Below are 24,314 nucleotides of genomic sequence, written 5' to 3'. Positions count from 1 at the left end.
CAAAAGGTTAAATATCTGCCTTTGAGCATTCAGTTATATTTCTATCTCGCTCATTACCTGGAAAACACCAACATGCTTGTAAGTTCTATGTATATTATAAATAGAGAACTAAAACAGACATAGTTAGATGGTGAAGGAAGAGATATTCAAAAATAGGAATTTAGATTCCCGTACATAAGAATAATGAGAACTAGGAAGACAAGAGGAGATAGTACTTTGAGGTGCTAAAAGGGATGCTTCCTACACTAAGGAAAATAATATTGAAAATGCATAAACTAATAACATTTCATTAGATAAGGGTTTAAAAATAAATATATCACCAAATTTATTTTAAAATAATTTTCCCAAGTGGCATTTAACACATCGTTTATTTTACTGAATTTGGGTTTTACACCAAACTTTGGAAGTTAGTTATTGAGTCCTATATCTGTGTCTTGATGAAATGATAAAAATAATCAGAAGAATAAACATTTCAAATAGCAAACTTCATCTAAAACATTGTGAAGATTTTTTTTTTTTTTTACTTAGAAAGTAAACCTAGAGCTATAGAAACCAAAGCATATGTGCGCTTCCAAATTCAGTTTGAAGGCTTATTCTATGGATCTATGGGAAAACAATACTGCCCCCCAAATCATGAAGATTTCCTTTCCTTTGTAAGTCTATTAATATCATGATTGATTTTTGAATGTTAAACGAACACTGCCTCCTCGGACGAACCTCACTTGGTAATGATATATTATTATCATTTTATATATTGATTTGCTAAAATGTTAAGAATTTTTGCATTTATGTATATAAAGGATATTGGCCTGAGAGTTTCTTTTCTTGTAATATCTGTGTCTGGCTTTAGTGTCAGAGTATTGTAGACATTATAAAAGGATTTGGGATGTATTCTCTTGTCTTTAATTTCCGAAGGAGTTTCTATAAAACTGGCATTATTTATTTCTTAATGGTAGAATTCAGCAGTGAAGATATTTAGGCCTGAAGTTTTCATTGTGGGAAGGTTCTTAACTACAAATTCAATTGTTAATAGGCTATTTATTAAGTACAACTACTATTAAATTACATAAACATTCTCTATAAGTCAGGTTATCTATTTCTTCTCAAAAAAGTATTCAATTTTGGTGATTCAAAGAATTTGCCCATTTAATCTAAATTGTCAAATATATTGGCAAAAATTTACTTATAATATTCTCTTACTATCTTGGTTTAGTAACAGCTTTATTAATATATAATTCATATACCATAAAATTCACCATTTTAAAGTGTACACTTCAGTTGATTTTAATATATTCTCAAAGTTGTATAACCATCATTGCTATCTAATCTTAAAATATTTTATCACCCCCCAAAAAGAAACCCTGCTCCATTTGTCCCCCTCCACAGCCCTTGGCTACCACTTAATCTACTTTCTTTTATCTTAATTTTAACTTTTTAATATAAGTAAACTCCACATCACACATGGGACTTGAACTCACAGCCCCAAGATCAAGAGTCACATGTTCTACTGACTGAGCCAGCCAGGTGCCCCTTAATCTGCTTTCTACCTCTAGGGATTTGCCTAGTCTGCAATGGAATCAAAAAATATATGGTCTTTTGACTCTAGCTTCTTTCACTTAGCATAATATTTTCAAGATTCATCTGTATTGTACCATGGATCATTCCTATTTATGGCTGAATAATATTCCATTACATGGATGTACCACCTTTTGTTAATCCATTCAACGGTTGCTAGACATTTCGGTTATTTCCAACTTTTGATTATTATGAATAGTGCTACTATGAACATTCATGTGCAGGTTTTTCTTTTGAGTACCTGTTTTCTTTCCTTTTGAGTTTATACCTAGGAGTAGATTTGTTGGGTCATATGGTAATTCTATGTTGAACTTGTTAAGAAGCTGCCAAACTATTTTCTACAGCAGCTGCACCCTTTTATCTTCCCACCAGTAATGCACAAAGTTCCAATTTCTTCCTATGCACACCACATTTGTTATTTTTTGTTATTATTGTTGTTATTACCCTCTCAGTAAGTGTGAGGTGGTACATTATTCTGGCTTTCATTTGTATTTCCTAAGAGCTAATGATGTTGAGAGCATCTTCTCATGTGCTTACTGATCATTTGTATATCTTTTCAGAGAAATATCTATTCAAGTCCTTAGGCTATTTTTAATTGGGTTATTTGTCTTTTTGTTGTTGAGTTTTAGGAAATCTGGATACTAGACCCTTCTCAGATATACAATTTTCAAGTATTTTCTCCTATGCTGTGCGTTGTCTTTTCACATTCTCAACAGATCCTTGAAAGCACAAAGATTTTTAATATTGATGAGGTCCAATTTATTTTTTCTTTTGTTATTTGAGCTTTTGGTATTACATTTAAGAAACTATTGCCTAATCCAAGGTCATGAAGATTTACCCCAAGTTTTCTTCTAAGAATCTAAATAGTTTCAGGTCTTACATTTGACCCTTTAAACCATTTTGAGTTGTTGGTGTAAGATAGGGCTCTGACTTCATTCTTTTGCATGTGAATATCCAGTCGCCTCCATACTATTTGGTGATGAGACTGACTGTTCTTTCCCAATTGAGTGGTCTTAGCACTCTTGGTGAAAATCAGTTAACCATAAATGTTTGAGTTTATTTCTGAACCCTCAATTCTATTCTATTGATCTGTATACCAATCTTAATTACTATAGCTTTACAGTAAGTTTTGAAATGGAGAACCCTGAGCCCTCCAACTTTACTCTTCTTTTTCAGGGTCATTTTTGGCTATTCAGGGTCCCTTGCAATTCCATATAAATTTTAGAATCAGCTTTTCCATTTCTGCAAAAAGGGTCATTGAAATTTTGATAAAGATTGCATTGAATCTGGGGCGCCTGGGTAGCGCAGTCGTTAAGCGTCTGCCTTCGGCTCAGGGCGTGATCCTGGCATTTTGGGATCGAGTCCCACATCGGGCTCCTCCACTATGAGCCTGCTTCTTCCTCTCCCTCTCCCCTGCTGTGTTCCCTCTCTCGCTGGCTGTCTCTCTGTCACATAAATAAATAAAATCTTAAAAAAAAAAAAAAGATTGCATTGAACCTATATATCACTTTGAGGCTTTTACTAGCCAAACACATAAAATATGTTTAAATCTATGAATATAAAAATTCTCAAACAGCAAACTCATTTTTTCACCCTCTCAAAATGCTGTAGAACCAACTTGTTAGTTTGAAAATTATTAAATAAAAAAGAACAAATTAAGTGTTTATCATGCCTTTCCTATAAGAACTGACCTTTGGGGTATCCAAATCATTGATAACAAGACATTTCACTTTATAGAAGTATTACAGCCATTTAAGGGAGAAGGAATTATAGAATAAGGATATCACCATTAAGGGATACTAGTGTATCATCTGTTAACATCACAAAAAGACACAATAATGAACTATCAGAAAGAGAAATTAAGAAAACAATCCCATTTACAATTGCATGAAAAAGAATAAAATACATAAGAATAAATTTAACCAAGGAGGTGAAAGACATATACACTGAAAACTATAAGACATTGATGAAAGAAATTGAAGAAGACAAAATAAATGGAAAAATATTCCATCCTCATGGATTGGAAGAATTAATATTGTTAAAATGTTCATGCTATCTAAAGCAATATACAAATTCAATGCAATTCTATCAAAATTCCAATGGTATTTTCCACAGAAATTAACAGTCTTTTTTTTAAGGTGTGTTTATTTATTCTAGAAAGAGAACATGAATGTGAGCAGGGGGCAGGGACAGAGGGAAAGAACCCCAAGGAGACTCCCCACAGAGTGCAGAGCCCAATGCAGGGCTTGATCCCAGGACCCTGAGATCATGACCTGAGCAGAAGGTAGACGCGTCACCAAATGAGCCACCCAGGTGCCTCTAGCTATTGTTTTTAAAAAAGAGAATTAGACATTGTGTGCCTCCTGACAGAAGTATGCACCACCACCTATGAACTATTTTTGCCCAAAAACCTATCCTATATCTGACCAAACCTGAAGGGCTAACTACCCATTTACAAGAAATACAAGAGAGGAATGTGTTAAATGATAATGTACGGATGCAATCAGCGAAACCTTTTGGTGAAAGGACCAATGTCCAGGTTTCTTTAACAACAACAACAGCAACAACAACAACAACAGCTTTTGTTGCAGGGAAGAAAAACAAAAATATAAAGCAGGAACCTACAGCTTAAAAGAGATTTAAGAAACATAACAACCACTTATAACATACAGGCCTTATTTGGCTTCTAATTTGAACAAACTATAAAATATATGTTTATGAGACATTTGGGAAAGTTTAACATTAGTTGTGTATTTGATAATATTGATCAATTGGTAATAATCTTTTGGTGTATATCTTTTAGATAGGTACACTAAAATGTTTACAATTAAAACTATATAATGCCTGGTATTTTCTTCAACAATCTTGAAGTGGGCGGTGGGTAGGAGTACAAATGAAATAAGATTGATTATAATTTGTTAAGTGTTGAATGTGAGTGATGGGTACACATGTGCTCACTATACCACCCTTTCTTCTTCTGTAAATATTTGGAAATTTTCCACATTAAAAATAAATTACCAATTATTTATGAGTGGTACTCAATGATGCATGCATATGAAGGGAACCAAAAACACAGTCTCTGACTCCTAAGAAGTCAGCCTAAAATTGACCACACAGAAGCTGACTTGGGTACTCTGGACAACAGAGTGAAATTCCTAAACCCATACACAAACAGACAAGCATCCATTCCTACAAGAATCAGGATAATCTTTAATTCTCTGATCATCAATCTGATAGTAATACTGTCAAAGAAGAAAGTTTATTGTCTTAAGGAGAGTTTCCTAGTTAACAATATGGTGGAAGATACACCTGGGAAGAAGTTCTAGTCATGGTTATATGAGATTGGCAATGTTTTATATGATGTGATCTTAGTAGAAATTGTATGTATTGACTTAATAGAATTAGACGACCATGACGACCAGCAAGATGGACAAGTCTCAACGTTCTGGTAATCTCAAAACAACAGGAGTTTAGAGAGGCTTTGGGGAGATGGTGAAATAGGAAGCACCAGGAATCTCTCTTCCCACCTAGACAAAAATTGCACTGGCAGAATCTGTCTGATATAACTATTTTGGAACTCTGTAGCCTATTGAAGGCTTGTCACTTTCAGGGGAAGGTGTAGATGGTAAATTGCAATTAATTTCAGTAAAGTTCAGCTCTTAGCACAGTGGCAGCTACCATCCCCCATACCCAGCCTTATGGCAGGCAGTGGTGCAGATGTTCCTGGAGCAACTTGCACACAGCTTGTGGGAACAAGCGTGGGCAAAGAAGACCCTGTCCTCCAAAAATTGGGGTTCTTTGCTCTGATTGCTGATTGCAGCTTCTGATCACAGAGGTGCAGACAAAAAGGTGAACAGCCATTGTTGTTGCACCTCGCTCCCATTGTTTCAGGTCCCTCATCCTCTGGCAAAAGTGACTTTCAAGGGATTTAAAGAGCTAGTACACCTTTGTTCCTTCATTTTTCTCTTTTACCTCCTTTTGGAAGTCATACATTAAAGATTAGGACATTAAAAAAAATAACTGCATGCACAGGACAAATTAGAAAGTAACCACACATGGCCAAAGAAAGGTACAGGCTCAAAAAAGCCCTGAGAAAACCTTAGGTTTATACATCAAGCTTATCCTTGGCATAAAAACAGCCTACAACAACAACAACAGAACACTGACAAAAAAACAGCAAACCCTGGGAAAGGGGAGAATCTGATTTCCAGAGTTACCACATTATTAGATTCAAATATACAGTGTTTAACAAAAATCTGAGGGCAGATAAAGGAGCAGGCAGTATGGCTCATTCAAAAGAAAAAAGAAACAACAACAATTGTCCTGAAAAAGACCTGATGGCAGATATACTAGACAAAGACTTTTAAACACTGGTCTTAAAAACAATAAAGAACTAAAAAAATAACTAAAGGAAAATGTGGAGAAAGTCAAGAAAGCAATGTATGAACAAAATGGAAATATCAAGAGATAGAAAACTTCAAAAGAAACTAAAAAGAAGTTATGGGGCTAAGAAGTACAATAACTGAAAGCAAAATTCACTAGAGGGATTCAAAAGCAGATTTGTGCAGTCAGAAGAAAGAATCAGTGAACTTATCAGTGAACTTGAAGATAAGATAATGGCAATTATTGAGTCTGAGGAACAGAAGGAAAAAAGATTAGAGAAAAGAGAACAGAGTTTTGGGGACCTATGGGACACCATCAAGCAGAGCAACATATACTTCACGGGAGTCTCAGAAGGAGAAGAGACAAAGGGATGGGAACAATATTTGAAGAAAAAATGGCTGAAAACTTCCCAAATTTGATGAAAGACATAAATGTAAACATCTAAGTCCAACAAATTCCTAGTAAAAGAAACTTCAAGAGACCCATATCTAGATACATAATCAAACTTCAAAAGACAAAGAGAGTCTTAGAAGCAAAAAGAGAAGTGACTCATCATACACAAGGGCTTATCAATAAAGTAATGAACAGATTTCTCATCAGAAACTTTGGAAGCCAGAATGCAGTGGGCCAACATATTCAAAGTGCTAAAAGGAAAAACAAAACAAAACAAAACCAAAAAACTGTCAACCAAGAATCTTATATTCAGCAAAATTTTCCTTCAAAAGTGAAGGAGAAATTAAAGCATTCCCAGATAAACAAAAGCTGAGGGAGTTTATTACCACTGGACCTGCACTGCAAGATATGCTCAAGGGAGTTTTGCAGGGTGAAATGAAAGGACACTAGACAGTAGCTTACAGCTGTATAAAGAAATAAAGATCTCAATAAAGGTAAATATTGGAAAACTATAAAAGCTAGTATTGTAAATAATGGTTTGTAATTCCACATTTTATTTTTTACATGATTTAAGAGACCAATGCATTTAGAAGAATTACTAGTTTGGGGGCACCTGGGTGGCTCAGTCAGTTAAGCATCTGCCTTCAGCTCAGGTAATGATCCTAGGGTCCTGGGATTGAGCCCTGCATCAGGCTCCCTGCTCAGTAGGGAGTCTGCTTCTCCCTCTCCCTCTGCTCCTCCCCCCTGCTTGTGCTCTCTCTCTTGCACTCTCTCTCTCTCAAATAAATAAGTAAATTCTTAAAAAAAGAATTACTAGTTTTTGTCTCGATGTACATGACGTATAAGGGTATAATTTTGTGACATCAATAACCGAAAGGGGTGGGGAGAGAGCTGTAAAGGAACAGAGATTTTGTATGTTATTAAAGTTAAGCTGGTATAAATTGAAACTAATGGATGTTAAATGCAATACCCATGGTAACCACAAAGAAAATAGTTATAGAATACACAAAAGGCAATTAGAAAGGAATTTAAACATTTCATTACAAAAAAAATCAACTAAACACAAAAGAAGATAGTAATGGGAAAAGAAGGACATAAAACTATAAGGCTTATAGAACACAAAGAGCAAAATGACAATAGTAAGTCCCTCCTTACCAGTAATTACTTTAAATGTAAATGGATCAAACTCTCCAATCAAAAGACAGAGATCGACAGATGGGATAAAACACATGATCCAATTATATGCTGTCTATAAGAGACACACTTTAGATCCAAAGACACAAATAGATTAAAAGTGAAAGAATGGGGAAAGATATTCCATGCTAATAGTAACCAAAAGAAAGCAGGAGTGGGTATTCCAATATCAGACAAAATAGACTTTAAATTTAAAAAGTTTATAAGAGACAAAGAAGGACATTGTATATTATAGAAGGTCCAATACAGCAAAAAGATACAATACTTATGAGCATTTACACACCTAATGACAAACTATCAAAATAAATGAGGCAAAAAAGGACAAAATTGAAGAGAGAAATAGAAAGTTCTACCACAACAGTTGGTGACTTCACTATCACACTTTTGTAATGGATAAAACAACCAGGCAGAAGATAAGTAAGGAGACAGGACTTAACAATTATGATAGAACAACTAGCTCTCACACACAAATCCAGAGCACTCAACTCAACAACAATAACATACACATTCTTCTCAAGTGCACGCGGGACATTTTCCAGGATGGACCACATGTTAGGTGACGAGTTATGTCTCAAAAGATGTTAAAAGAAAGATATCATACAAAGTATCTTCTCTGACCACAATGAGATGAAGTTAGAAATCAATAACAAGGGGCTCCCGGGTGGCTAAGATGGTTAAGCGTCTGCCTTCCGCTCAGGTCATGATCCCAGTGTCCTGGGATCGAGTCCCACATCAGGCTCCCAGCTCAGCAGGGAGTCTGCTTCTCCCTCTGCCACTCTCCCTCTCTCTCTCTCAAATGAAAAAATAAAATCTTAAAAAAAAATCAATAACAAAAATAAAACAAAAATTCCAAAATTTGTGGAAATTAACACACTCTTTTTTTCTTCTTTATTTTTTAAATAATTTTTCTCTCTTTTTTTAAAGATTTTATTATTTTTTTTATTTATTTGACAGAGATAAGAGACAGCCAGTGAGAGAGGGAACACAAGCAGGGGGAGTGGGAGAGGAAGAAGCAGGCTCATAGCGGAGGAGCCTGATGTGGGGCTTGAACCCATAACGCCGGGATCACACCCTGAGCCGAAGGCAGACGCTTAACCGCTGTGCCACCCAGGTGCCCCAATAATTTTTATTTTCTTATATTAGTCACCATACAGTACATCCCCAGTTTTTGATGCAATGTTCCATGATTCATTATTTGCATATAACACCCAGCGCACCATGCAATATGTGCCCTTCTTAATACCCATCACCGGCCTATCCCAATCCCCCACCCCTCTCCCCTCTGAAGCCCTCAGTTTGTTTTCCGGAGTCCATAGTCTCTCATGGTTCATTCCCCCTTCTGTTTACCCCCTTCATTCTTCCCTTCCTTCTCCTACCAATCTTCCTATTTCTTATGTTCCATAAATGAGTGAAACTATATGATAATTGTCGTTCTCAGCTTGACTTATTTCACTTAGCATAATCTCCTCCAGTCCCGTCCATGTTGCTGCAAATGTGTAATCGTTCTTTCTGATGGCTGAGTAATATTCCATTGTATATATGGACCACAACTTCTTAATCCAGTCATCTGTTGAAGGGCATCTCGGCTCCTTCCACGATTTAGCTATTGTGGACAATGCTGCTATGAACATTGGGGTGCATATGGCCCTTCTCTTCACTACGTCTGTATCTTTGGGGTAAATACCCAGTAGTGCAATGGCTGGATCATAGGGTAGCTCAATTTTTAACTTTTTAAGGGACCTCCACACTGTTTTCCAAAGTGGCTGTACCAACTTACATTCGCACCAACAGTGTAAGAGGGATCCCCTTTCTCCACATCCTCTCCAACATTTGTTGTTTCCTGCCTTGTCAATTTTTGCCTTCTAACTGGTGTAAGGTGGTATCTCAAGGTGGTTTTGATTTGAATTTCCCCAATGGCTAATGATTTTGAACATTTTTTCATGTGTCTGTTAGGCATTTGTATGTCTTCATTGGAAAAGTGTCTGTTCATATCTTCTGCCCATTTTTTGATTTGATTATTTGTTTCACGTGTATTGAGTTTGAGAAGTTCTTTGTAGATCTTGGATACTAGTCTTTTATCTGCAGTGTCATTTGCAAATATCTTCTCCCATTCCGTGGGCTGCCTCTTAGTTTTTTTGACTGTTTCCTTGGCTGTGCAGAATTTTGATCTTGATGAAGTCCCACACGTTCAATTTTTCTTTTGTTTCTCTTGCCTTTGGAGATGTGTCATGAAAAAAGTTGCTGTGGCCGATGTCATAGAGGTTGCAAACTATGTTCTCCTCCAGGATTTTGATGGATTCCTGTCTCACATTGAGGTCTTTGAAACCTTTGGAGTTTATCTTTGTGTATGGTGTGAGAGAGTGGTCTAGTTTCATTCTTTTGCATATAGCTGTGCAATTTTCCCAGCACCATTTATTGAAGAGACTGTCTTTTTCCCACCGGATGTTTTTTCCTGCTTTATCAAAGATTAGTTGCCCAAAGAGCCGAGGGTCCATTTCTGGGTTCTCTATTCTGTTCCATTGGTCTATGTGTCTGTTTTTGTGCCAGTAGCATGCTGTCTTCGTGATCACAGCTTTGTAGTATAGCTTGAAATCCGGCATTGTGATGCCCCCAGCTTTGTTTTTCCTTTTCAACAGTTCCTTGGCAATTCGGGGCCTTTTCTGGTTCCACACAAATTTAAGGGCTGTTTGTTCCAGTTCTTTGAAAAATGTCATTGGTATTTTGATCGGGATGGCATTGAAAGTGTAGATTGCTCTGGGTAGCATAGACATGTTAACTATGTTTATTCTTCCGATCCATGAGCATGGGATGTTTTTCCATCTTTTGTGTCTTCTTCAATGTCTTTCATCAGTGTTCTGTAGTTCTAGAATATAGATCCTTTACCTCTCTGTTAAGTTAATTATGAGATATCATATGATTTTTGGTGCTATTGTAAATGGAATTGATTCCCTAATTTCTCTTTCTTCAGTCTTATTGTTCGTGTATAGAAATGCAACTGATTTCTGAGGATTGATTTTGTATCCTGCCACATTACTGAATTATTCTATGAGTTCTAGTAATTTGAGGGTGGAGTCTTTTGGGTTTTCCATATAGAGTATCATGTCATCTGTGAAGAGAGACAGTTTGACTTCTTCTTTGCCAATTTGAATACCTTTTATTCCTTTTTGTTGTCTGATTGCTGTTGCAAGGACTTCTAGTACTATGTTGAATAATAATGGCGAGAGTGGGCATCCTTGTCGTGTTCCTGACCTAAAGGGAAAGGCTTTCAGCTTTTCCCCGTTGAGAATGATACTTGCTGTAGACTTTTCATAGATGGTTTTTATGGATTGAGGAATGTACCCTCTATCCCTATACTCTGAAGGGTTTTAATCAGGAAAGGATGCTGTATTTTGTCAAATGCTTTTTCTTTATCAGTTGAGAGGATCATATGGTTCTTGACTCTTTTCTTGTTGATATGATCTATCACACTGATCAATTTGTGAATGTTGAACCACCCTTGCATCCCACGGATGAATCCCATTTGGTCTTGATGGATAATCCTTTTAATGTACTTTTGGATCCTATTAACTAGGATCTCGTTGAGAATTTTTGTGTCCATATTCATCAGGGAAATCGGTCTGTAATTCTCCTTTTTGATGGGGTCTTTGCCTGGTTTGGGAATCAAGGTAATACTGGCCTCATAGAATGGGTTTGGTAGTTTTCCTTCTGTTTCTATTTTTTGAAAAGCTTCAGGAGAAAAGGTATTATTTCTTCTTTGAATGTTTGGTAGAATTCCCCAGGGAATCCGTCAAGCCCTGGACTCTTGTTTTTGGGGAGGTTTTTGATCACTGCTTCAATCTCTTCATAATTAATCGGTCTGTTTAAAAAATCAATTTCTCCCTGTTTCAGTCTTTGTTGTTTATAGGTTTCCAGGAAGGCATCCATTTCTTCCAGGTTGTTTAATTTATTGGCATAAAGCTGTTGATAAAAGTTTCTAATGATCCTTCCTATTTCATTGGTGTTGGTTGTGATCTCTCCCCTTTCATTCATAATTTTATTATTTTGGGTCCTTTCTCTATTCTTTTGAATAAGTCTGGCCAGTGGCTTATCGATCTTATTTATTCTTTCAAAGAACCAGCTTCTAGTTCTGTTGATCTGCTCCACTGTGCTCCTGGTTTCTAATTCATTGATCTCTGCTCTAATCTTGATCACCTGCCTTCTCGTGCATGGGTTAGGCCTGTTCTTTTGTTCCAGCTCCAGCTTCTTGAGGTGAGAATATAAAAACTGCATTTTAGATTTTTCTATTCTTTTGAGTGAGGCTTGGATGGCTATGTATTTTCCCCTTAGGACCACCTTTGCAATGTCCCACAGGTTTTGGACCGATGTGTTTTCATTCTCATTGGTCTCCAGAAATTGTTTAAACTGATTTTTAATTTCCTGGTTTACCCAATCATTTTTGAGCAGGATGGTTCTTAGTTTCCAAGTGTTTGAGTTTCTTCCAAATTTTTCCTTGTGATTGAGTTCCAGTTTCAAAGCATGTGGTCTGAGAATATGCAGGGAATGATCTCAGTCTTTTGGTATTGGTTGAGACCTGTTTTGTGACCCAGTATATGGTCTATTCTGGAGAAAGTTCCATGTGCATTCGAAAAGAATGAGTATTCTGTTGTTCTGGGGTGTAGTGTTATATATATATCTATGAGGTCCATCTGGTCCAGTACGTCATTCAAAGCTCTTGTTTCTCTGTTGATTTTCTGCTTAGGTGATCTGTCTATTGCTGAGAGCAGAGTGTTGAGGTCCCCTACTATTAACATATTATTATCTATATGTCTTTTTATTCTGGTTAAGAGTTGGCTTATGTATCTAGCTGCTCCCCTGTTGGGGGCATAGATATTTATAATTGTCATATCCACTTGATGGATACATCTTTTAAAAATAATATAGTGTCCTTCTGTATCTCTAACAACAGTTTTTAGTTTAAAATCTAATCTGTCTGATAGGAGAATTGCTATCCCAGCTTTCTTTTGAGGTCCATTGGCATGAAAAATGGTTTTCCATCCCTTCACTTTCAGCCTGGATGTATCTTTAGGTTCAAAATGAGTCTCTTATAGACAGCAAATGGATGGGTCATGTCTTTTTATCCAGTCTGCAACCCTATGGCGTTTATGGGAGCATTTAGTCCATTCACATTGAGAGCGATTATTGAGAGAGATGATTTTAATAATGTCATGTTTCCTGTGAAGTCTTGGTTTCTATAGATTGTAAATTTCTGTTCTGTATCACTCTTGGGGCCTTTCTACTTTTATAGAATCCCCCTTAATATCTCCTGTAGGGCTGGTTTCATGGTTACGAAATTGGTCAGTGACTGGCGATTCTGGAAGGTCCTTATCTCTCCATCAGTTCTGAATGACAGCCTTGCTGGATAAAGGATCCTTGGCTGCATGTTTTTCTCTGAAAGAGCTTTAAAAATGCCCCCCCAACCCTTTCTCTCATTCCATGTCTGTGTAGACAGGTCTGACGTAATCCTAATATTTTTGCCTTTGTACGTGAGAAATTTCCTTGCCCTGGCCGCTTTCAATACTGTATCATTGGATCTAATATTTGTGAAATGCACTATGACGTGACGTGGCGTAGGTTTGCTGTGGTCGACCTTGGGAGGGGTCCTTTCTGCCTCTTGGACACAGATGCTTATTTCCTTTGGCAGATTAGGGAAGTTTTCAGCTACAGTTTGTTCAAATATCTCTTCTAGACCTCTCTCTTTCTCCACCCCCTCGGGGATGCCGATGATTCTAACATTGGAACGTTTTCTTGAGTCAGTAATCTCCCGTAATCTACATTCTTGAGATTGGATTTTTTTGAGGCAAGTTTCTGTTTTAACTTTCTCTTCTATCATCCCATCCTCCAATTCACTAATTCGTCTTCTGCCTCATTTACCCTGGCTGTCAGAGCGTCTAGTTTAGACTGCATTTGATTCATAGCATTTTTAATTTCTGCCAGACTCGCTCTCATTTCTGCCCTTAGAGATTCTATATTCTCATTAATATTTTCATTAATAGTTTTTTCAAGCCTACACATCATCTTGACCATTGTTACTCTGAACTCCGTTTCTGACAATTTGGTTATATCCATATCCATCAGTTCTGTGGCAGAGGCCACAGACTCATTATCTTTTCTTTGCTGGGGGGGATTTCTCCTTCTTGTCATTCTAATGAGGAGAGGTTGCGGGGATGCCCAGAGCCCAAATTATTGACCAGGACCCAGGCAGTGTGCTCTTGTTTTATAGGGACTTTAGGGATGTCGGCTTGTTGATTTTTTTAGCCCACCTTCTGGGGGAGGGGCCTGCCGCACTGATATTCATGCAACCGTGTTTGGGTAGAGTTGCCCCGTCCCCTGCGAGGGGGGATGGGAATGGGCACAATGTGAGCCGGTATTTCCGGGCTTTTGTTCTCTGGCAGCTTTCCCTGGCGGTTTGCTGTGCCTCTTCTGAGAGTAAGAGCAGCAATGGCCATATCCTAGCCTCGTCTCAGAACAGAGAGATTGCAGTCTGCTCTCCACTGAGCTCTCTTGGCCACTTTAACTCTGTTTCTGTCGGTGCTGCTGAAAACCCTGCAGCGTCCCAGGATGTGTGGCCCACAGCCTGTGTTCCAGCCCTCACTTCCAGGGCCGGCACATCTCTGTCCCTTGTGCTTCTTTTATTATTTTTTTTAAAGATTTTATTCAGTTCTTTGACAGAGAGAGAGAGACAGCCAGTGAGAGAGGGAACACAAGCAGGGGGAGTGGGAGAGGATGAAGCAGGCCCCCAGTGGAGGAGCCTGATGCGGGGCTCAATCGCAGAATGCCAGGATCACGCCCTGAGCCGAAGGCAGACGCTTAACGACTGAGCCACCCAGGCACCCCTGTCCTTTGTGCTTCTAACACTGCCAGCTGCCCCCGGTTCCCGCGTGCGCTCCCGAGCTCCCTGTTTCAGTGTGCTTCGCGCGCACTATGGAGCACCGGTTTTCAGTCTGGTCGCAGGCGGTCCCAGGCTCATGGTCTCGGTCTGCTCTCTCGCAAGTCCCGCCTGCTCCCCAGTGCAAGTGGCTACCACTTCCCGGCACCCAAGCATGTTGGCTCCCTCCCCCTTCCGTTTATCTTCTGATATATGTGCACGGATTCACGGCTCCCCATTTCGTACCTCAATATTCAGCATTGGAAGTGTTCGTTTGTAGAGATCCAGATGTATCTTCCTGCGTCTCAGGCTGATTCCATGGGTGTTCAGGTTGGTCTGGTACCTATCCAGCTCAACTCGGGACCAGCTGAGAAAGGGGTCCCCTACTCCCCCGCCACCTTTTCTCCTCCTTGCAGAAAGTGGTCACTTTTCTGTTCATAGAGTTTCTGCTACTCTTTTCCTCATTCTCCAGTGGCATTCATAGGTATTCAGAATGGTTTGGTAGCTCTCTAGCTGGATTCCTGGGACCAGACAAACTTTAGGTCTCCTGCTCCTCCGCCATCTTGGAACGCCTCTATTTCTTCTTTTGGAAATTAACACACTCTTAAACAACAAATGGATCAAAGAAGAAGTCACAAGAGAAATTAAGAAATACATGGGGATAAATGAAAACAAAAATACAACACCACAACATATGGTATACAGAAAAAGCAGTGCCAAAGGGGGAATTTATAACCAAAAACGCACATATTAAAAAAAAGAGAGAGAGAAAGATCTCAAATCAACAACCCAACTTTACAACTTAAGGAAGTAGGAAGAGAAGAACAAACTAAACCCAAAGCTAGCAGAAGGAAGGAAATAAAGATTAAAGCAGAGATACATGAAATAGAGAACAGAAAAACAATAGAGGAAATCAATGAAACCAAAAGTTGGTTCATTAAAAAGATCAACAAAACTTGTCAGTTTGTCAACCTTTAGCTAGATGTACTCAGACGAAAAGGGAGAAGATCGTAGCGGAAATTAAAATGAGGATATCACTACCAATTCTACAGAAATAAAGAGGACTATAACAGACTACTATGAACAACTATGTGCCAACAAATTTGATAACACAGATGAAATGGAAAATTCCTAGAAACACAAAATCTACCAACACTAGATCATGAAGAAACAAAATCCAAATAGACCTATAACTAGGAAGGAGATTGAATCAGTAATCCAGAATATCCCCATAAAGAAAAGCTCTGAACGTGATGGCTTCATAGGTGAATTCAACCAGGCATTTAAAGAAGAACTAATATCAATCCTTTTCAAACTTTTCCAAAATATATGTATAACAGCAGCATTATTCACAATAGCTAAAATGTGTAAGAAACTGTAAGTGTCCATCAATGGGCACTATGTTGAGTGGACTACCCAGTCACAAAAAGACAAACACTGTATGATTCTACTCGTATGGGGTGCTTAGAGTAGTCCAAATCGTCAAAACAGAAAGGAGAATGGTGGTTGCCAGCAATGGGGGAGGGGGGAAATGGAGAGTTATCAGTTAACTGGATTAATACAGTTTCAGTTTTACAAGATGAAAGAGTGCCAGGCATGGATGGTGGAGGTGGTTACACATTATGGTACACTTAAAAATGGATAAGATGGTAGATTTCATGTTATGCATATTTACCACAATAAAAAAAAATGGGGGGGACTACAGGAGGGAAGTTATGGGTAGAATGGAAAGTAATTTGTACAAAGGACAATGACTAAATTTATACCCTGAAGGATTTGAGTGAGAATAGAAGGGAATTCATTGAGCTTTTTAGCTCTAAACCATCTTTGATGTGCTATCTGCCTGTTGCTTATCCACTGGTACGGTCTCTAACAGCGTAGATGAGCCATTTTCCATCAATCTTTGTGGCTTGCCTGTTCTGTTTGTTGCTATTGCTACATGTCAAAAACGTTGACCTAGAAGATAAAAGAGCACGTTCTCGCAATGGCTTTTGTAACCTGGCTGGGTTTGCTTGAGGTTTGGGCAGGCTGCTGCCTAGGTTGCTCTTCTTATCTCTTATTGTTATTTAAAAAAAAAATAAAGGGGTCAGGCCAGCCGCCCCATATAATAAGGGTGGCGTGGGGGAAGGGTCAATAAGTCGTTCCTGCTATCTAGGAATAATTCCACCATTTTATTCCAGCTTCCTGTTTCCTGTGACACCAGATTTGAACATTCTTCCTGAACTTATTTTAGAAGCCTTCTCCTTAGCTTTAGTGAGCTCCTCTCTGCTCATATTTCTGGGCAAGAAGATTGCCAGTTACCATCACTACCGTGTGAATTCCAACCAGGTGAGATGACAGGCCTTTCTCTTATTTTCTCTGACCCTTACGTCTTTGTTTTCTGATCTGAGCCTCCTGCTAACATGAAGACTGCACTCTTGGTAACCAGAGAGTCAGTGGGACTGTAATGTGAATTATAATTACCAAAGGATTTTTGAGGAGTGTGGCATACTTAACTTTGAAGTCACTTAAATTAACATGAGTGTTATTCCCCCAGAACAGCTATGGTGTAGGGAGGCAAGAAGATAACATATGGCATCGTGTTGTTAAGCTAGCAGAAATCCTCTCCTCTTAATTTTATCTTTCTTCCCAGGTCCTTAGGACTCAACCACATACTGAGGCACAATAAGGACTGGGCATATCAAAGCCAGGCTACTAACATAATTACATAAATACATAATTACAATTTCTCTCCCAGAAACGGTCCTTCTTTGTTTGTTTGTTTAATCTCCCGACTCTTCTAAGTTTGGCCCTTTTCCTAGAACTCCAAAGAGAAATGTGGAGGCAAGACGTGCCCCACTTTGATTTTGAGATAGTATATAAGGGAGGGGAAATACAGTACCATGTTTCCCTCTGCCATTCTAAGTCCCAGTAATCACGGGAAAGGGAATAATAAGACAAAAAGTTCATTTCTCACTTTGAAAAAGTGCTTTTCTTATGTTGGCTAATGAAAATGAAGATTCAAGTTAACCCAGGAATCAGATTTGCTGTCCTTTTGTTCTAAGAATATTTCAGTGTTGTCTGAAGTGACGGAAACAATCTCACTGACATACGTAAGAAATAGACAGCATACCTTGAGTTCGAACTCAAACCTGCATTCTTCAACAAACAGTGGGCCAAATGGGTTTGCCGTTCCTTTACAGGATTTAATAGCCATCGGTCTCTGCAATGTCGTCAGCTCGTTTTTCAGATCTTGTGTGTTTACTGGTGCTATTATCAGGACTATTATCCAAGATAAGTCTGGAGGAAGACAACAGGTATGTTGGAATAGAATTTTATCTCTAATATAAAACATATTTATATCTATTCATATGTATATTCATAGAAGAGTATTTATTAGTTTAATCATGTTGCTGCTTTATTTTTCTTAAGATTACAATTATTTATTTGAGAGAGAGAGTGAGCGAGAGAAAGCATGAGCAGGGGGAAAGGGCAGAAGGAGAGGGAGAAGCAGACTCCCACTAAGCAGGGAGCCTAAGGTGGGGCTCAATCCCAGGACCCTGATATCAAGACCTGAGCCGAAGGCAGATGCTTAACTGACTGAGCCACCCGGGTGTTCCATGTTGCTGCTTTAGTGTTATGTTTGTTAGGGAAGATCTCTTGGAGGAACTTGGATTTCACACTTGTCTAAATTTTTGCTTAGACTTTTGTCTTAAAAGCTATTTGTCAATGTAGAACTTGAAAGTCAGTTTCTATAGAAATATTATTCTATGTGAGAGGTTTCTATGTATTAGCCCATAAAAACCCATTTTCCATGTAACATCCCCCAAAGAATAATATTTCAGGTAAACTAACCAGCACCTCTTAACGTTGTTTTCCGTGGAAGGATATACGCCCAGTCCTCGTCTGAGAAAGCAAATAATACAACTCTTCCCATCCTAGAGGTAGAACTAGAAACTTTCCTAGCTTCCTCAAGGGGCATGGCAAGAGGCTTTCATGATAGAGAGTAAAGCCTTTGTCAAGATGAGCCTAGAGAATTTATGACTGTTCTGCCTTTGAATATGAGCAAATTATCTAGGTCAGATTCTCTTTGGGTATGCCGAATTAGTAAACTAAATGTGAGGGTCGGAGGGCAGCGGGAAGGGAGGAATGATGGTAGAGAAGGCTCTAAAGGCCAGCTCTTTGTCTAATTGCAGGCATGAGATTCTGTGAGTCCAATGTCCACGGGTTCTGAACTGACTAGATAGAAATTCAGCTCTGCCACATGGAGGTGTCCCTGCTCAGCTCTGCAGCATGATGAAATGTCAGAGAACTATCAGAATCAAAACTGGAGTAAGCCCAGAGAATGGGTCAGGGTTCAGAGGGCAGTGACGGAGGTCAACAATGAGCTTAGGCCACAGACACGTGGTAGAAACTAAAATGTCAGATGAATAGACACTATACTTTAATGGGGGAAGAGAAGTGTCCCCATCCATGGGTAAATAGAGGTGAAATGTAAGGTGAAAGCCAACGAAAGCAGGGGAAGAGAGCCTGGTCTAGAGTAAGACCATGTAATGTCACTTCACATGGACTTGGTTTTGTCACAGAGCTTCTGCCAGACACACTGGTCTGTAAGGTGTATTCTTTTCCACCACCCTTGGACAGAAAGAAGGAAGGTGGGCTCTGTGAAAAAGGAGGATGTTCTCTGCACATTTGTACAAATGTTCAAGTCAAAAGGAGAGGATTTCATGATAAGAAGCGGAAATGGGGGCGCCAGGGTGGCGCAGTCGTTAAGCGTCTGCCTTCGGCTCAGGGCGTGATCCTGGCGTTCTGGGATCGAGCCCTGCGTCAGGCTCCTCCGCTGGGAGCCTGCTTCTTCCTCTCCCACTCCCCCTGCTTGTGTTCCCTCTCTCGCTGGCTGTCTCTCTCTCTCTGTTGAATGAATAAATAAAATCTTTTAAAAAAAAAGTGCCATAAATACTACAAGAAGGAAACAGATGGAGGAAGTGGACTTTCATGGATTACTGAAAGAAGGTTAGGATTAGGGCACCCGGGAGGCTCAGTCAGTGAAGCGTCTGCCTTCGGCTCAGGTCATGATCCTGGGGTCTTGGGATCGAGCCCCATGTCAGGCTCCACGCTCGGCAGGGAGTCGGTTTGAGATTCTCTCCCCCTCCCTTTGCTCTTCCCCCACTTGGTCTCTCTCTCTCCCTCTCTCTCTCTCAAATAAATAAAATCTTCAAAAAATAAAAAACAGAAAGAAAGAAGGTTAGGCTACAGATAGATAGAAGGAAGGAAGAAGGGGTTCGGTTCAGCCTGAGTCGTGTTTAGCCTGTCGGACAAAGTGCCCACATCAGAGGCAGCCTGGGGCTCTCATTCTATTTTCTGCTGCTGCTGCATTGTTCTCCTGCGCCGCCCATTTCCCTACCAATGACTCTCCCTGCAGGGCAGTGACGCTTCTTGGAGGGGCATTCTCCTAGGGATGCTGGTCAGCCCTTCCCTGAGACCCTAATTTGCCCAGTAAATCACTGGTTTGAGCAGAGAATGCCAGTTGGCCCGTGGCCGTGGAGGCACTGGGGCTCCCCAGCCTCCATTCTGAGTTTCTGATTTGGATAAGCAAGGGCCTCTGAGATTCATTCAGCCCTCTCTATCCCACAGCAGTGGGGTATTCTCTCTATCCCTCCTCTCTGGGGATTTTTGAGTCACTTTGCCTGAGAACACCCTCATTTCTTCGAAGTTCCTCAGGACTATAGGAGAGAGAAGCTAGGGGGCTGGCTCTGTACCTCTCAGACCTGACCTGCCACCAAAGGCCACTTTATTATTTTTTTTCAATCTGGATTTCCCTGTAATTTTCCTTGTCTAGAACCCAGTTATCTTCACTGGTTACAGCAAAATCTATTGGATCTGCCAGCCGTGGCCGGGGCCTACAGTGTTGGCAGGCCAGGGCAGAGGGATGTGAAGAGCCCCAGACCTGTGGTCAGTTGGACTGTCCCCCACTCCGTCTTCTGGCTCATCTCATTCTGACCACTGGGTTTCCCTGTCCTCCATGATTGCACTCCTTTCCTTGTTCCCTGCTTTCCAAGGACTGGCCTTCTTGCCATGTCCCCAGGCCCTCAGAACTGCTTAAAAAATTATTATTATAAAAGAAAGAAAAGAAAGAAATAATAAGAGAAAGAAATGTGTTGTGTTCTTCTTAGAGGAAGCAAATGGGGCAGCTGGAGAGAGCCTAGATGTTGGAGTCAGCGGTTCCTAGATGACCTTTGGCAAGTTACTTTTGCTTTTTGAGGCTCTAGTCCTCATCTGTAAAATGATGATAAAGATAACTTTTCAGTTATGAGAATTAAATTACATGATAATAATGCCTATCATAGCGCCTGTCACTTAAGAGGTTCCAAAACTGTAGCTTCTACCCCAGGTCCCTAGGGCCCTGACCAGTGCTAGGCAGTCTGCTCTTCAACTTCATGGAACCCACTGTGTATGGAGTAATTGGTGTCTGAGGTCCGTCTGTTGATAGCGGCTGTGGCTCGTGGGAACTCACAGCGCCTTGAATACCCGAAGAGAAGGCAGAGTCTGTTTTTGTTCAAGAAAACCTGAGAAAGCGATGGAAAATGAGAGCAAAATAGCAAAATATGCACAAGTTGTAAAGTTCTACAAGGTTGCTGTCTTTAGACCCTGTTCAGACGCTGAGTCTGAGATTCTGAGAGCCATCAAGCATCCTCCTAAAGCCTGATGCCCTCGAGGATGGCCCTCAGATCCCAAAGTCCACTCCTTTGCGTGCACAGCCGAGGGAGACACAATTATTGGCAGGCCTCCCAAGCCTCTCTCAGCAGCAAGTTTTATGGGATTCAGTGTCTGATTTGTACTCATTTAAATATTTAGGTTTTGCGCAGCTTTTTTTAGCATCTGCATATCTTTGTTTCCTTCAATCAGAAGAACTTGGAGAAAAGAAGCGGTAGGTAGGTCAAGCCTACCCAGGGACGCCAAAAAACCAAAACACCGAACCCAAACAAAACAAAACAAACAACAAAAAAGAAGTGGTAGGAAGGAAAAGTCCTGATGTATTTTCCTGTGCTAATCAAAGTAGAGTTTCTACGGCGCCAACAAAGACCATCCAAAGGGACACCCTTATACTAGATCCCGCAACGGGCTGATGAGTTCATTGGCTGGAGGGGCTTCTGGTCTCATTACCTGTTTCAGTTCTACGGGGTATAAAATGCTTGTCCATAGAACTCCCTATGTTTCCGTTGTCGTGGTGCATTTTCCTGAATCCTCCCATCAACACCACCGTCGCGTGGCATCAGCTGTGAAGCAGCCGGAATGGGAAAAGAAGGAAGTAGGAAAATGATTTCCTTGCTATTACTTTCAGTGATGCATTTATATGCAAATAGCAGTGAGCAGCAAGAAGGAATCCAGGAGAAAGGTTTCTCTTTTGTTTTTTTCCACTCCTAAGAAATACAGAGAAAAATTAGAGAATCATTGCTGATCGGTCACGTAATGGTTTAGCTTTGAGGGACTCCCTCAGTTCTTGCTTGTTTCTGCCATTGTTCTGATTTGTGGTTTGTTTTATCTTCCCCCACACACAGCCCCCAACGCAGTGGGAGGTTATACTGCTTTGTATCGGTTTTTGTTATTAGGGGCTTAAAGCTTAAATGGTGATTTATCCCTGGGGGGCCATACTGAGTCCAAGTCTACCTCCAGAGAGCCTTGAGATTGTCAAGGAACCATGTCGCTCAGCTTGCTCTCTCTAGTTGCGATCAGAACTACCACTTACCAAGCAACACTGCGCCCAGAATCATCCACCCAACTAGGATAGGACCCAGAGGTGCTATCTGCAGCCCTGACTCACATTTGTGACTTTTTTTATGGTAATGAAGCAGAGAAAAACTGAGGAACAGCAGAAATGATTATCATTGCAGTTTTAAGATGAAGCGCTTCTACGCTGTTCAATGGGAAGAGAGCGAGGGGGGAGGTCTTCACTGATAGGGGAAGCGCAAGGGTTGGGATTTTAGGGTGGACAGTGATGAGTCTACTAGGGCATTTCTAGACTGTTCCAGGAGGAGTTAAAGTTGGGAGGGACTGCAAGCCCGACCTTAGGAGACTCCAGATTTCACAGCGCAAAGCTAGGGCAATGAAGATGCAAATAGCCAAGACGATTTAGCACATTTCAGAAAGCATTCATGCATTCGTTCCACAAGTATTTCTTGAGTACCTAGTGTATGCTTCGCACTTTGACAAGTTCTGAAAATGTCAGTTCAACAAAAATGCACTTAAGCTGGATGGTTACACTCAACTCCTTTTAAGAAAAAAAAATGAAGGCCTCGGTAGCAGACAGGGTCCAATACGTTCCTGATGGTCTCTCTCCAACTGGCTCTGTCTCCTCAGTTTGCATCTCTGGTAGGCGCAGGTGTGATGCTGCTTCTGATGGTGAAGATGGGACGCTTTTTCCACGAAATGCCAAATGTAAGTAGAACTGATAGATAACTGAGTGGGGAAAGATCAGATCTCCAGGTCGCATCTTGGTGGGACATTCACCTCGTCCCCAGTGGTTGCCCTGTCCTTCCTCTCATCCCTTCCCTTTAAAATAATAGCATCCACCTCACAGGATTGAGAGTTAAATAAGGTAATGTTTATAATATAGAGAGAACAGCGTTGAGCTAATCGTAAGTGCTCGAGAAATATTAGGTATTATTGTTACGAGTCTCATTCTCATTAATCTTCTTTTTATTGCTTAAGCTATAAAGTAAGTTTTATAAGTAAGGATGCAGTTCAAGATGACCGAAATAGACTTCAGATGCCAGAACGCCCCTCACCGACTCAGGCTTGGAAACTCATTGTGTATTCATGCCATCTGCTTTCCTAAGCCGTTTCCAGAAGGCCTTGTTCTGCATTCATATGAACTCAATCCCCCTATTATTGCCGCTCTGCCTGTGTGATTAGCTTACACTAGAAAGCAGGGTCTGAAAGTTGGTTTTTAACCCTGTTCAGCTGGGACGCCTCTATATAGTTGCCATTTCTTCCCTTTGCAAGAGACTGATCACCTTGCATTTAGAGACGTCAGGTGTGTTAATGATGGGCCGTCCTCAACTTGTTGTCCGTTACAATACAGATCAATGCTCAGTGACCACAGTTTCCTTGTAAATTTCCTTAATGTTCCCTTTCGCCATTTTTAGTTAGTGCTGAGGGAGGTGGGAAGAGGTTTCATGACTGGGGGAGCAGCTTGGTTACACACTGAGGTGGCAGTCCGTGAAGCTGGAGTGATTGTAAATGTTATCCCCATCCTTTTGAACACCTCCGTCCCACCTGGTAAATATCAGGTCTTAGAAGAGCAGGACCCCCTCAAGGCTCCTGCTGCCTTCTGCTCCTGTGATTCAGAGATCTTGGAACTCAGCCCCCGAATCTATGCATGGAAGGTGGGATTAAGCTTGTATTTATCACACAAGCTGTCCTCTGATTCCCAGCAGAAGTCATCTCCAGAATTTAGCTTCTGTAGCAAGGTGCTATAACTCTTAGACTCTATTTTAGGAGAGCCGCTCACTCATTCACTTTGAACAGTGATGGGGTTTTTTTCTGTATAGCTAGAAGAATCAGAATTGTTTTAAAAGCTGCAAACAAATAAAAATCTTTCAGAATTCAGTAATGGCACTCCTTTATTATAAATACGTTGGGGACAGAACAGCCATTGCTTTTGGCTCACCATGTTATGTCACGTCATTTTTATAGCATCTAGTTAGGATGTTTCTGGATGAGAAGATGTGAACACCGTCTGATCAGTGGAATAGCTGAACTGCTATAATAACGGTGGTCTATGAGTATTAAACTATGAATGATCTCTTCCTTCCTTGAGAGATTATGGATAGCTGGTTATAAAATTCTTATTGGAGTAATTGGTGGCACGTCCTGGCTAGGATCT

At 40.2% G+C, this 24,314-nt stretch overlaps 1 protein-coding gene across 1 annotated transcript in view; it reads left to right on the top strand.

Annotated features, from left to right (window-relative positions):
* Positions 1-24,314, top strand: part of SLC26A8 (solute carrier family 26 member 8) — a 75,371-nt gene that overhangs the window by 35,065 nt on the left and 15,992 nt on the right. Inside the window, exons 8-10 of the mRNA XM_026482463.3 lie at positions 16,630-16,777; positions 17,632-17,745; positions 22,787-22,864. Of these exons, the coding sequence (XP_026338248.3) occupies positions 16,630-16,777; positions 17,632-17,745; positions 22,787-22,864 (340 nt within the window). The remainder of the gene's footprint in view (positions 1-16,629; positions 16,778-17,631; positions 17,746-22,786; positions 22,865-24,314) is intronic.

The sequence above is a fragment of the Ursus arctos genome, unplaced genomic scaffold (assembly GCF_023065955.2).
Source record: "Ursus arctos isolate Adak ecotype North America unplaced genomic scaffold, UrsArc2.0 scaffold_31, whole genome shotgun sequence".
NCBI classification, from domain to species: Eukaryota; Metazoa; Chordata; class Mammalia; order Carnivora; family Ursidae; genus Ursus; species Ursus arctos.
Note: the sequence above shows the minus strand (reverse complement) of the source record. Positions and strands in the feature narration are given on the sequence as shown.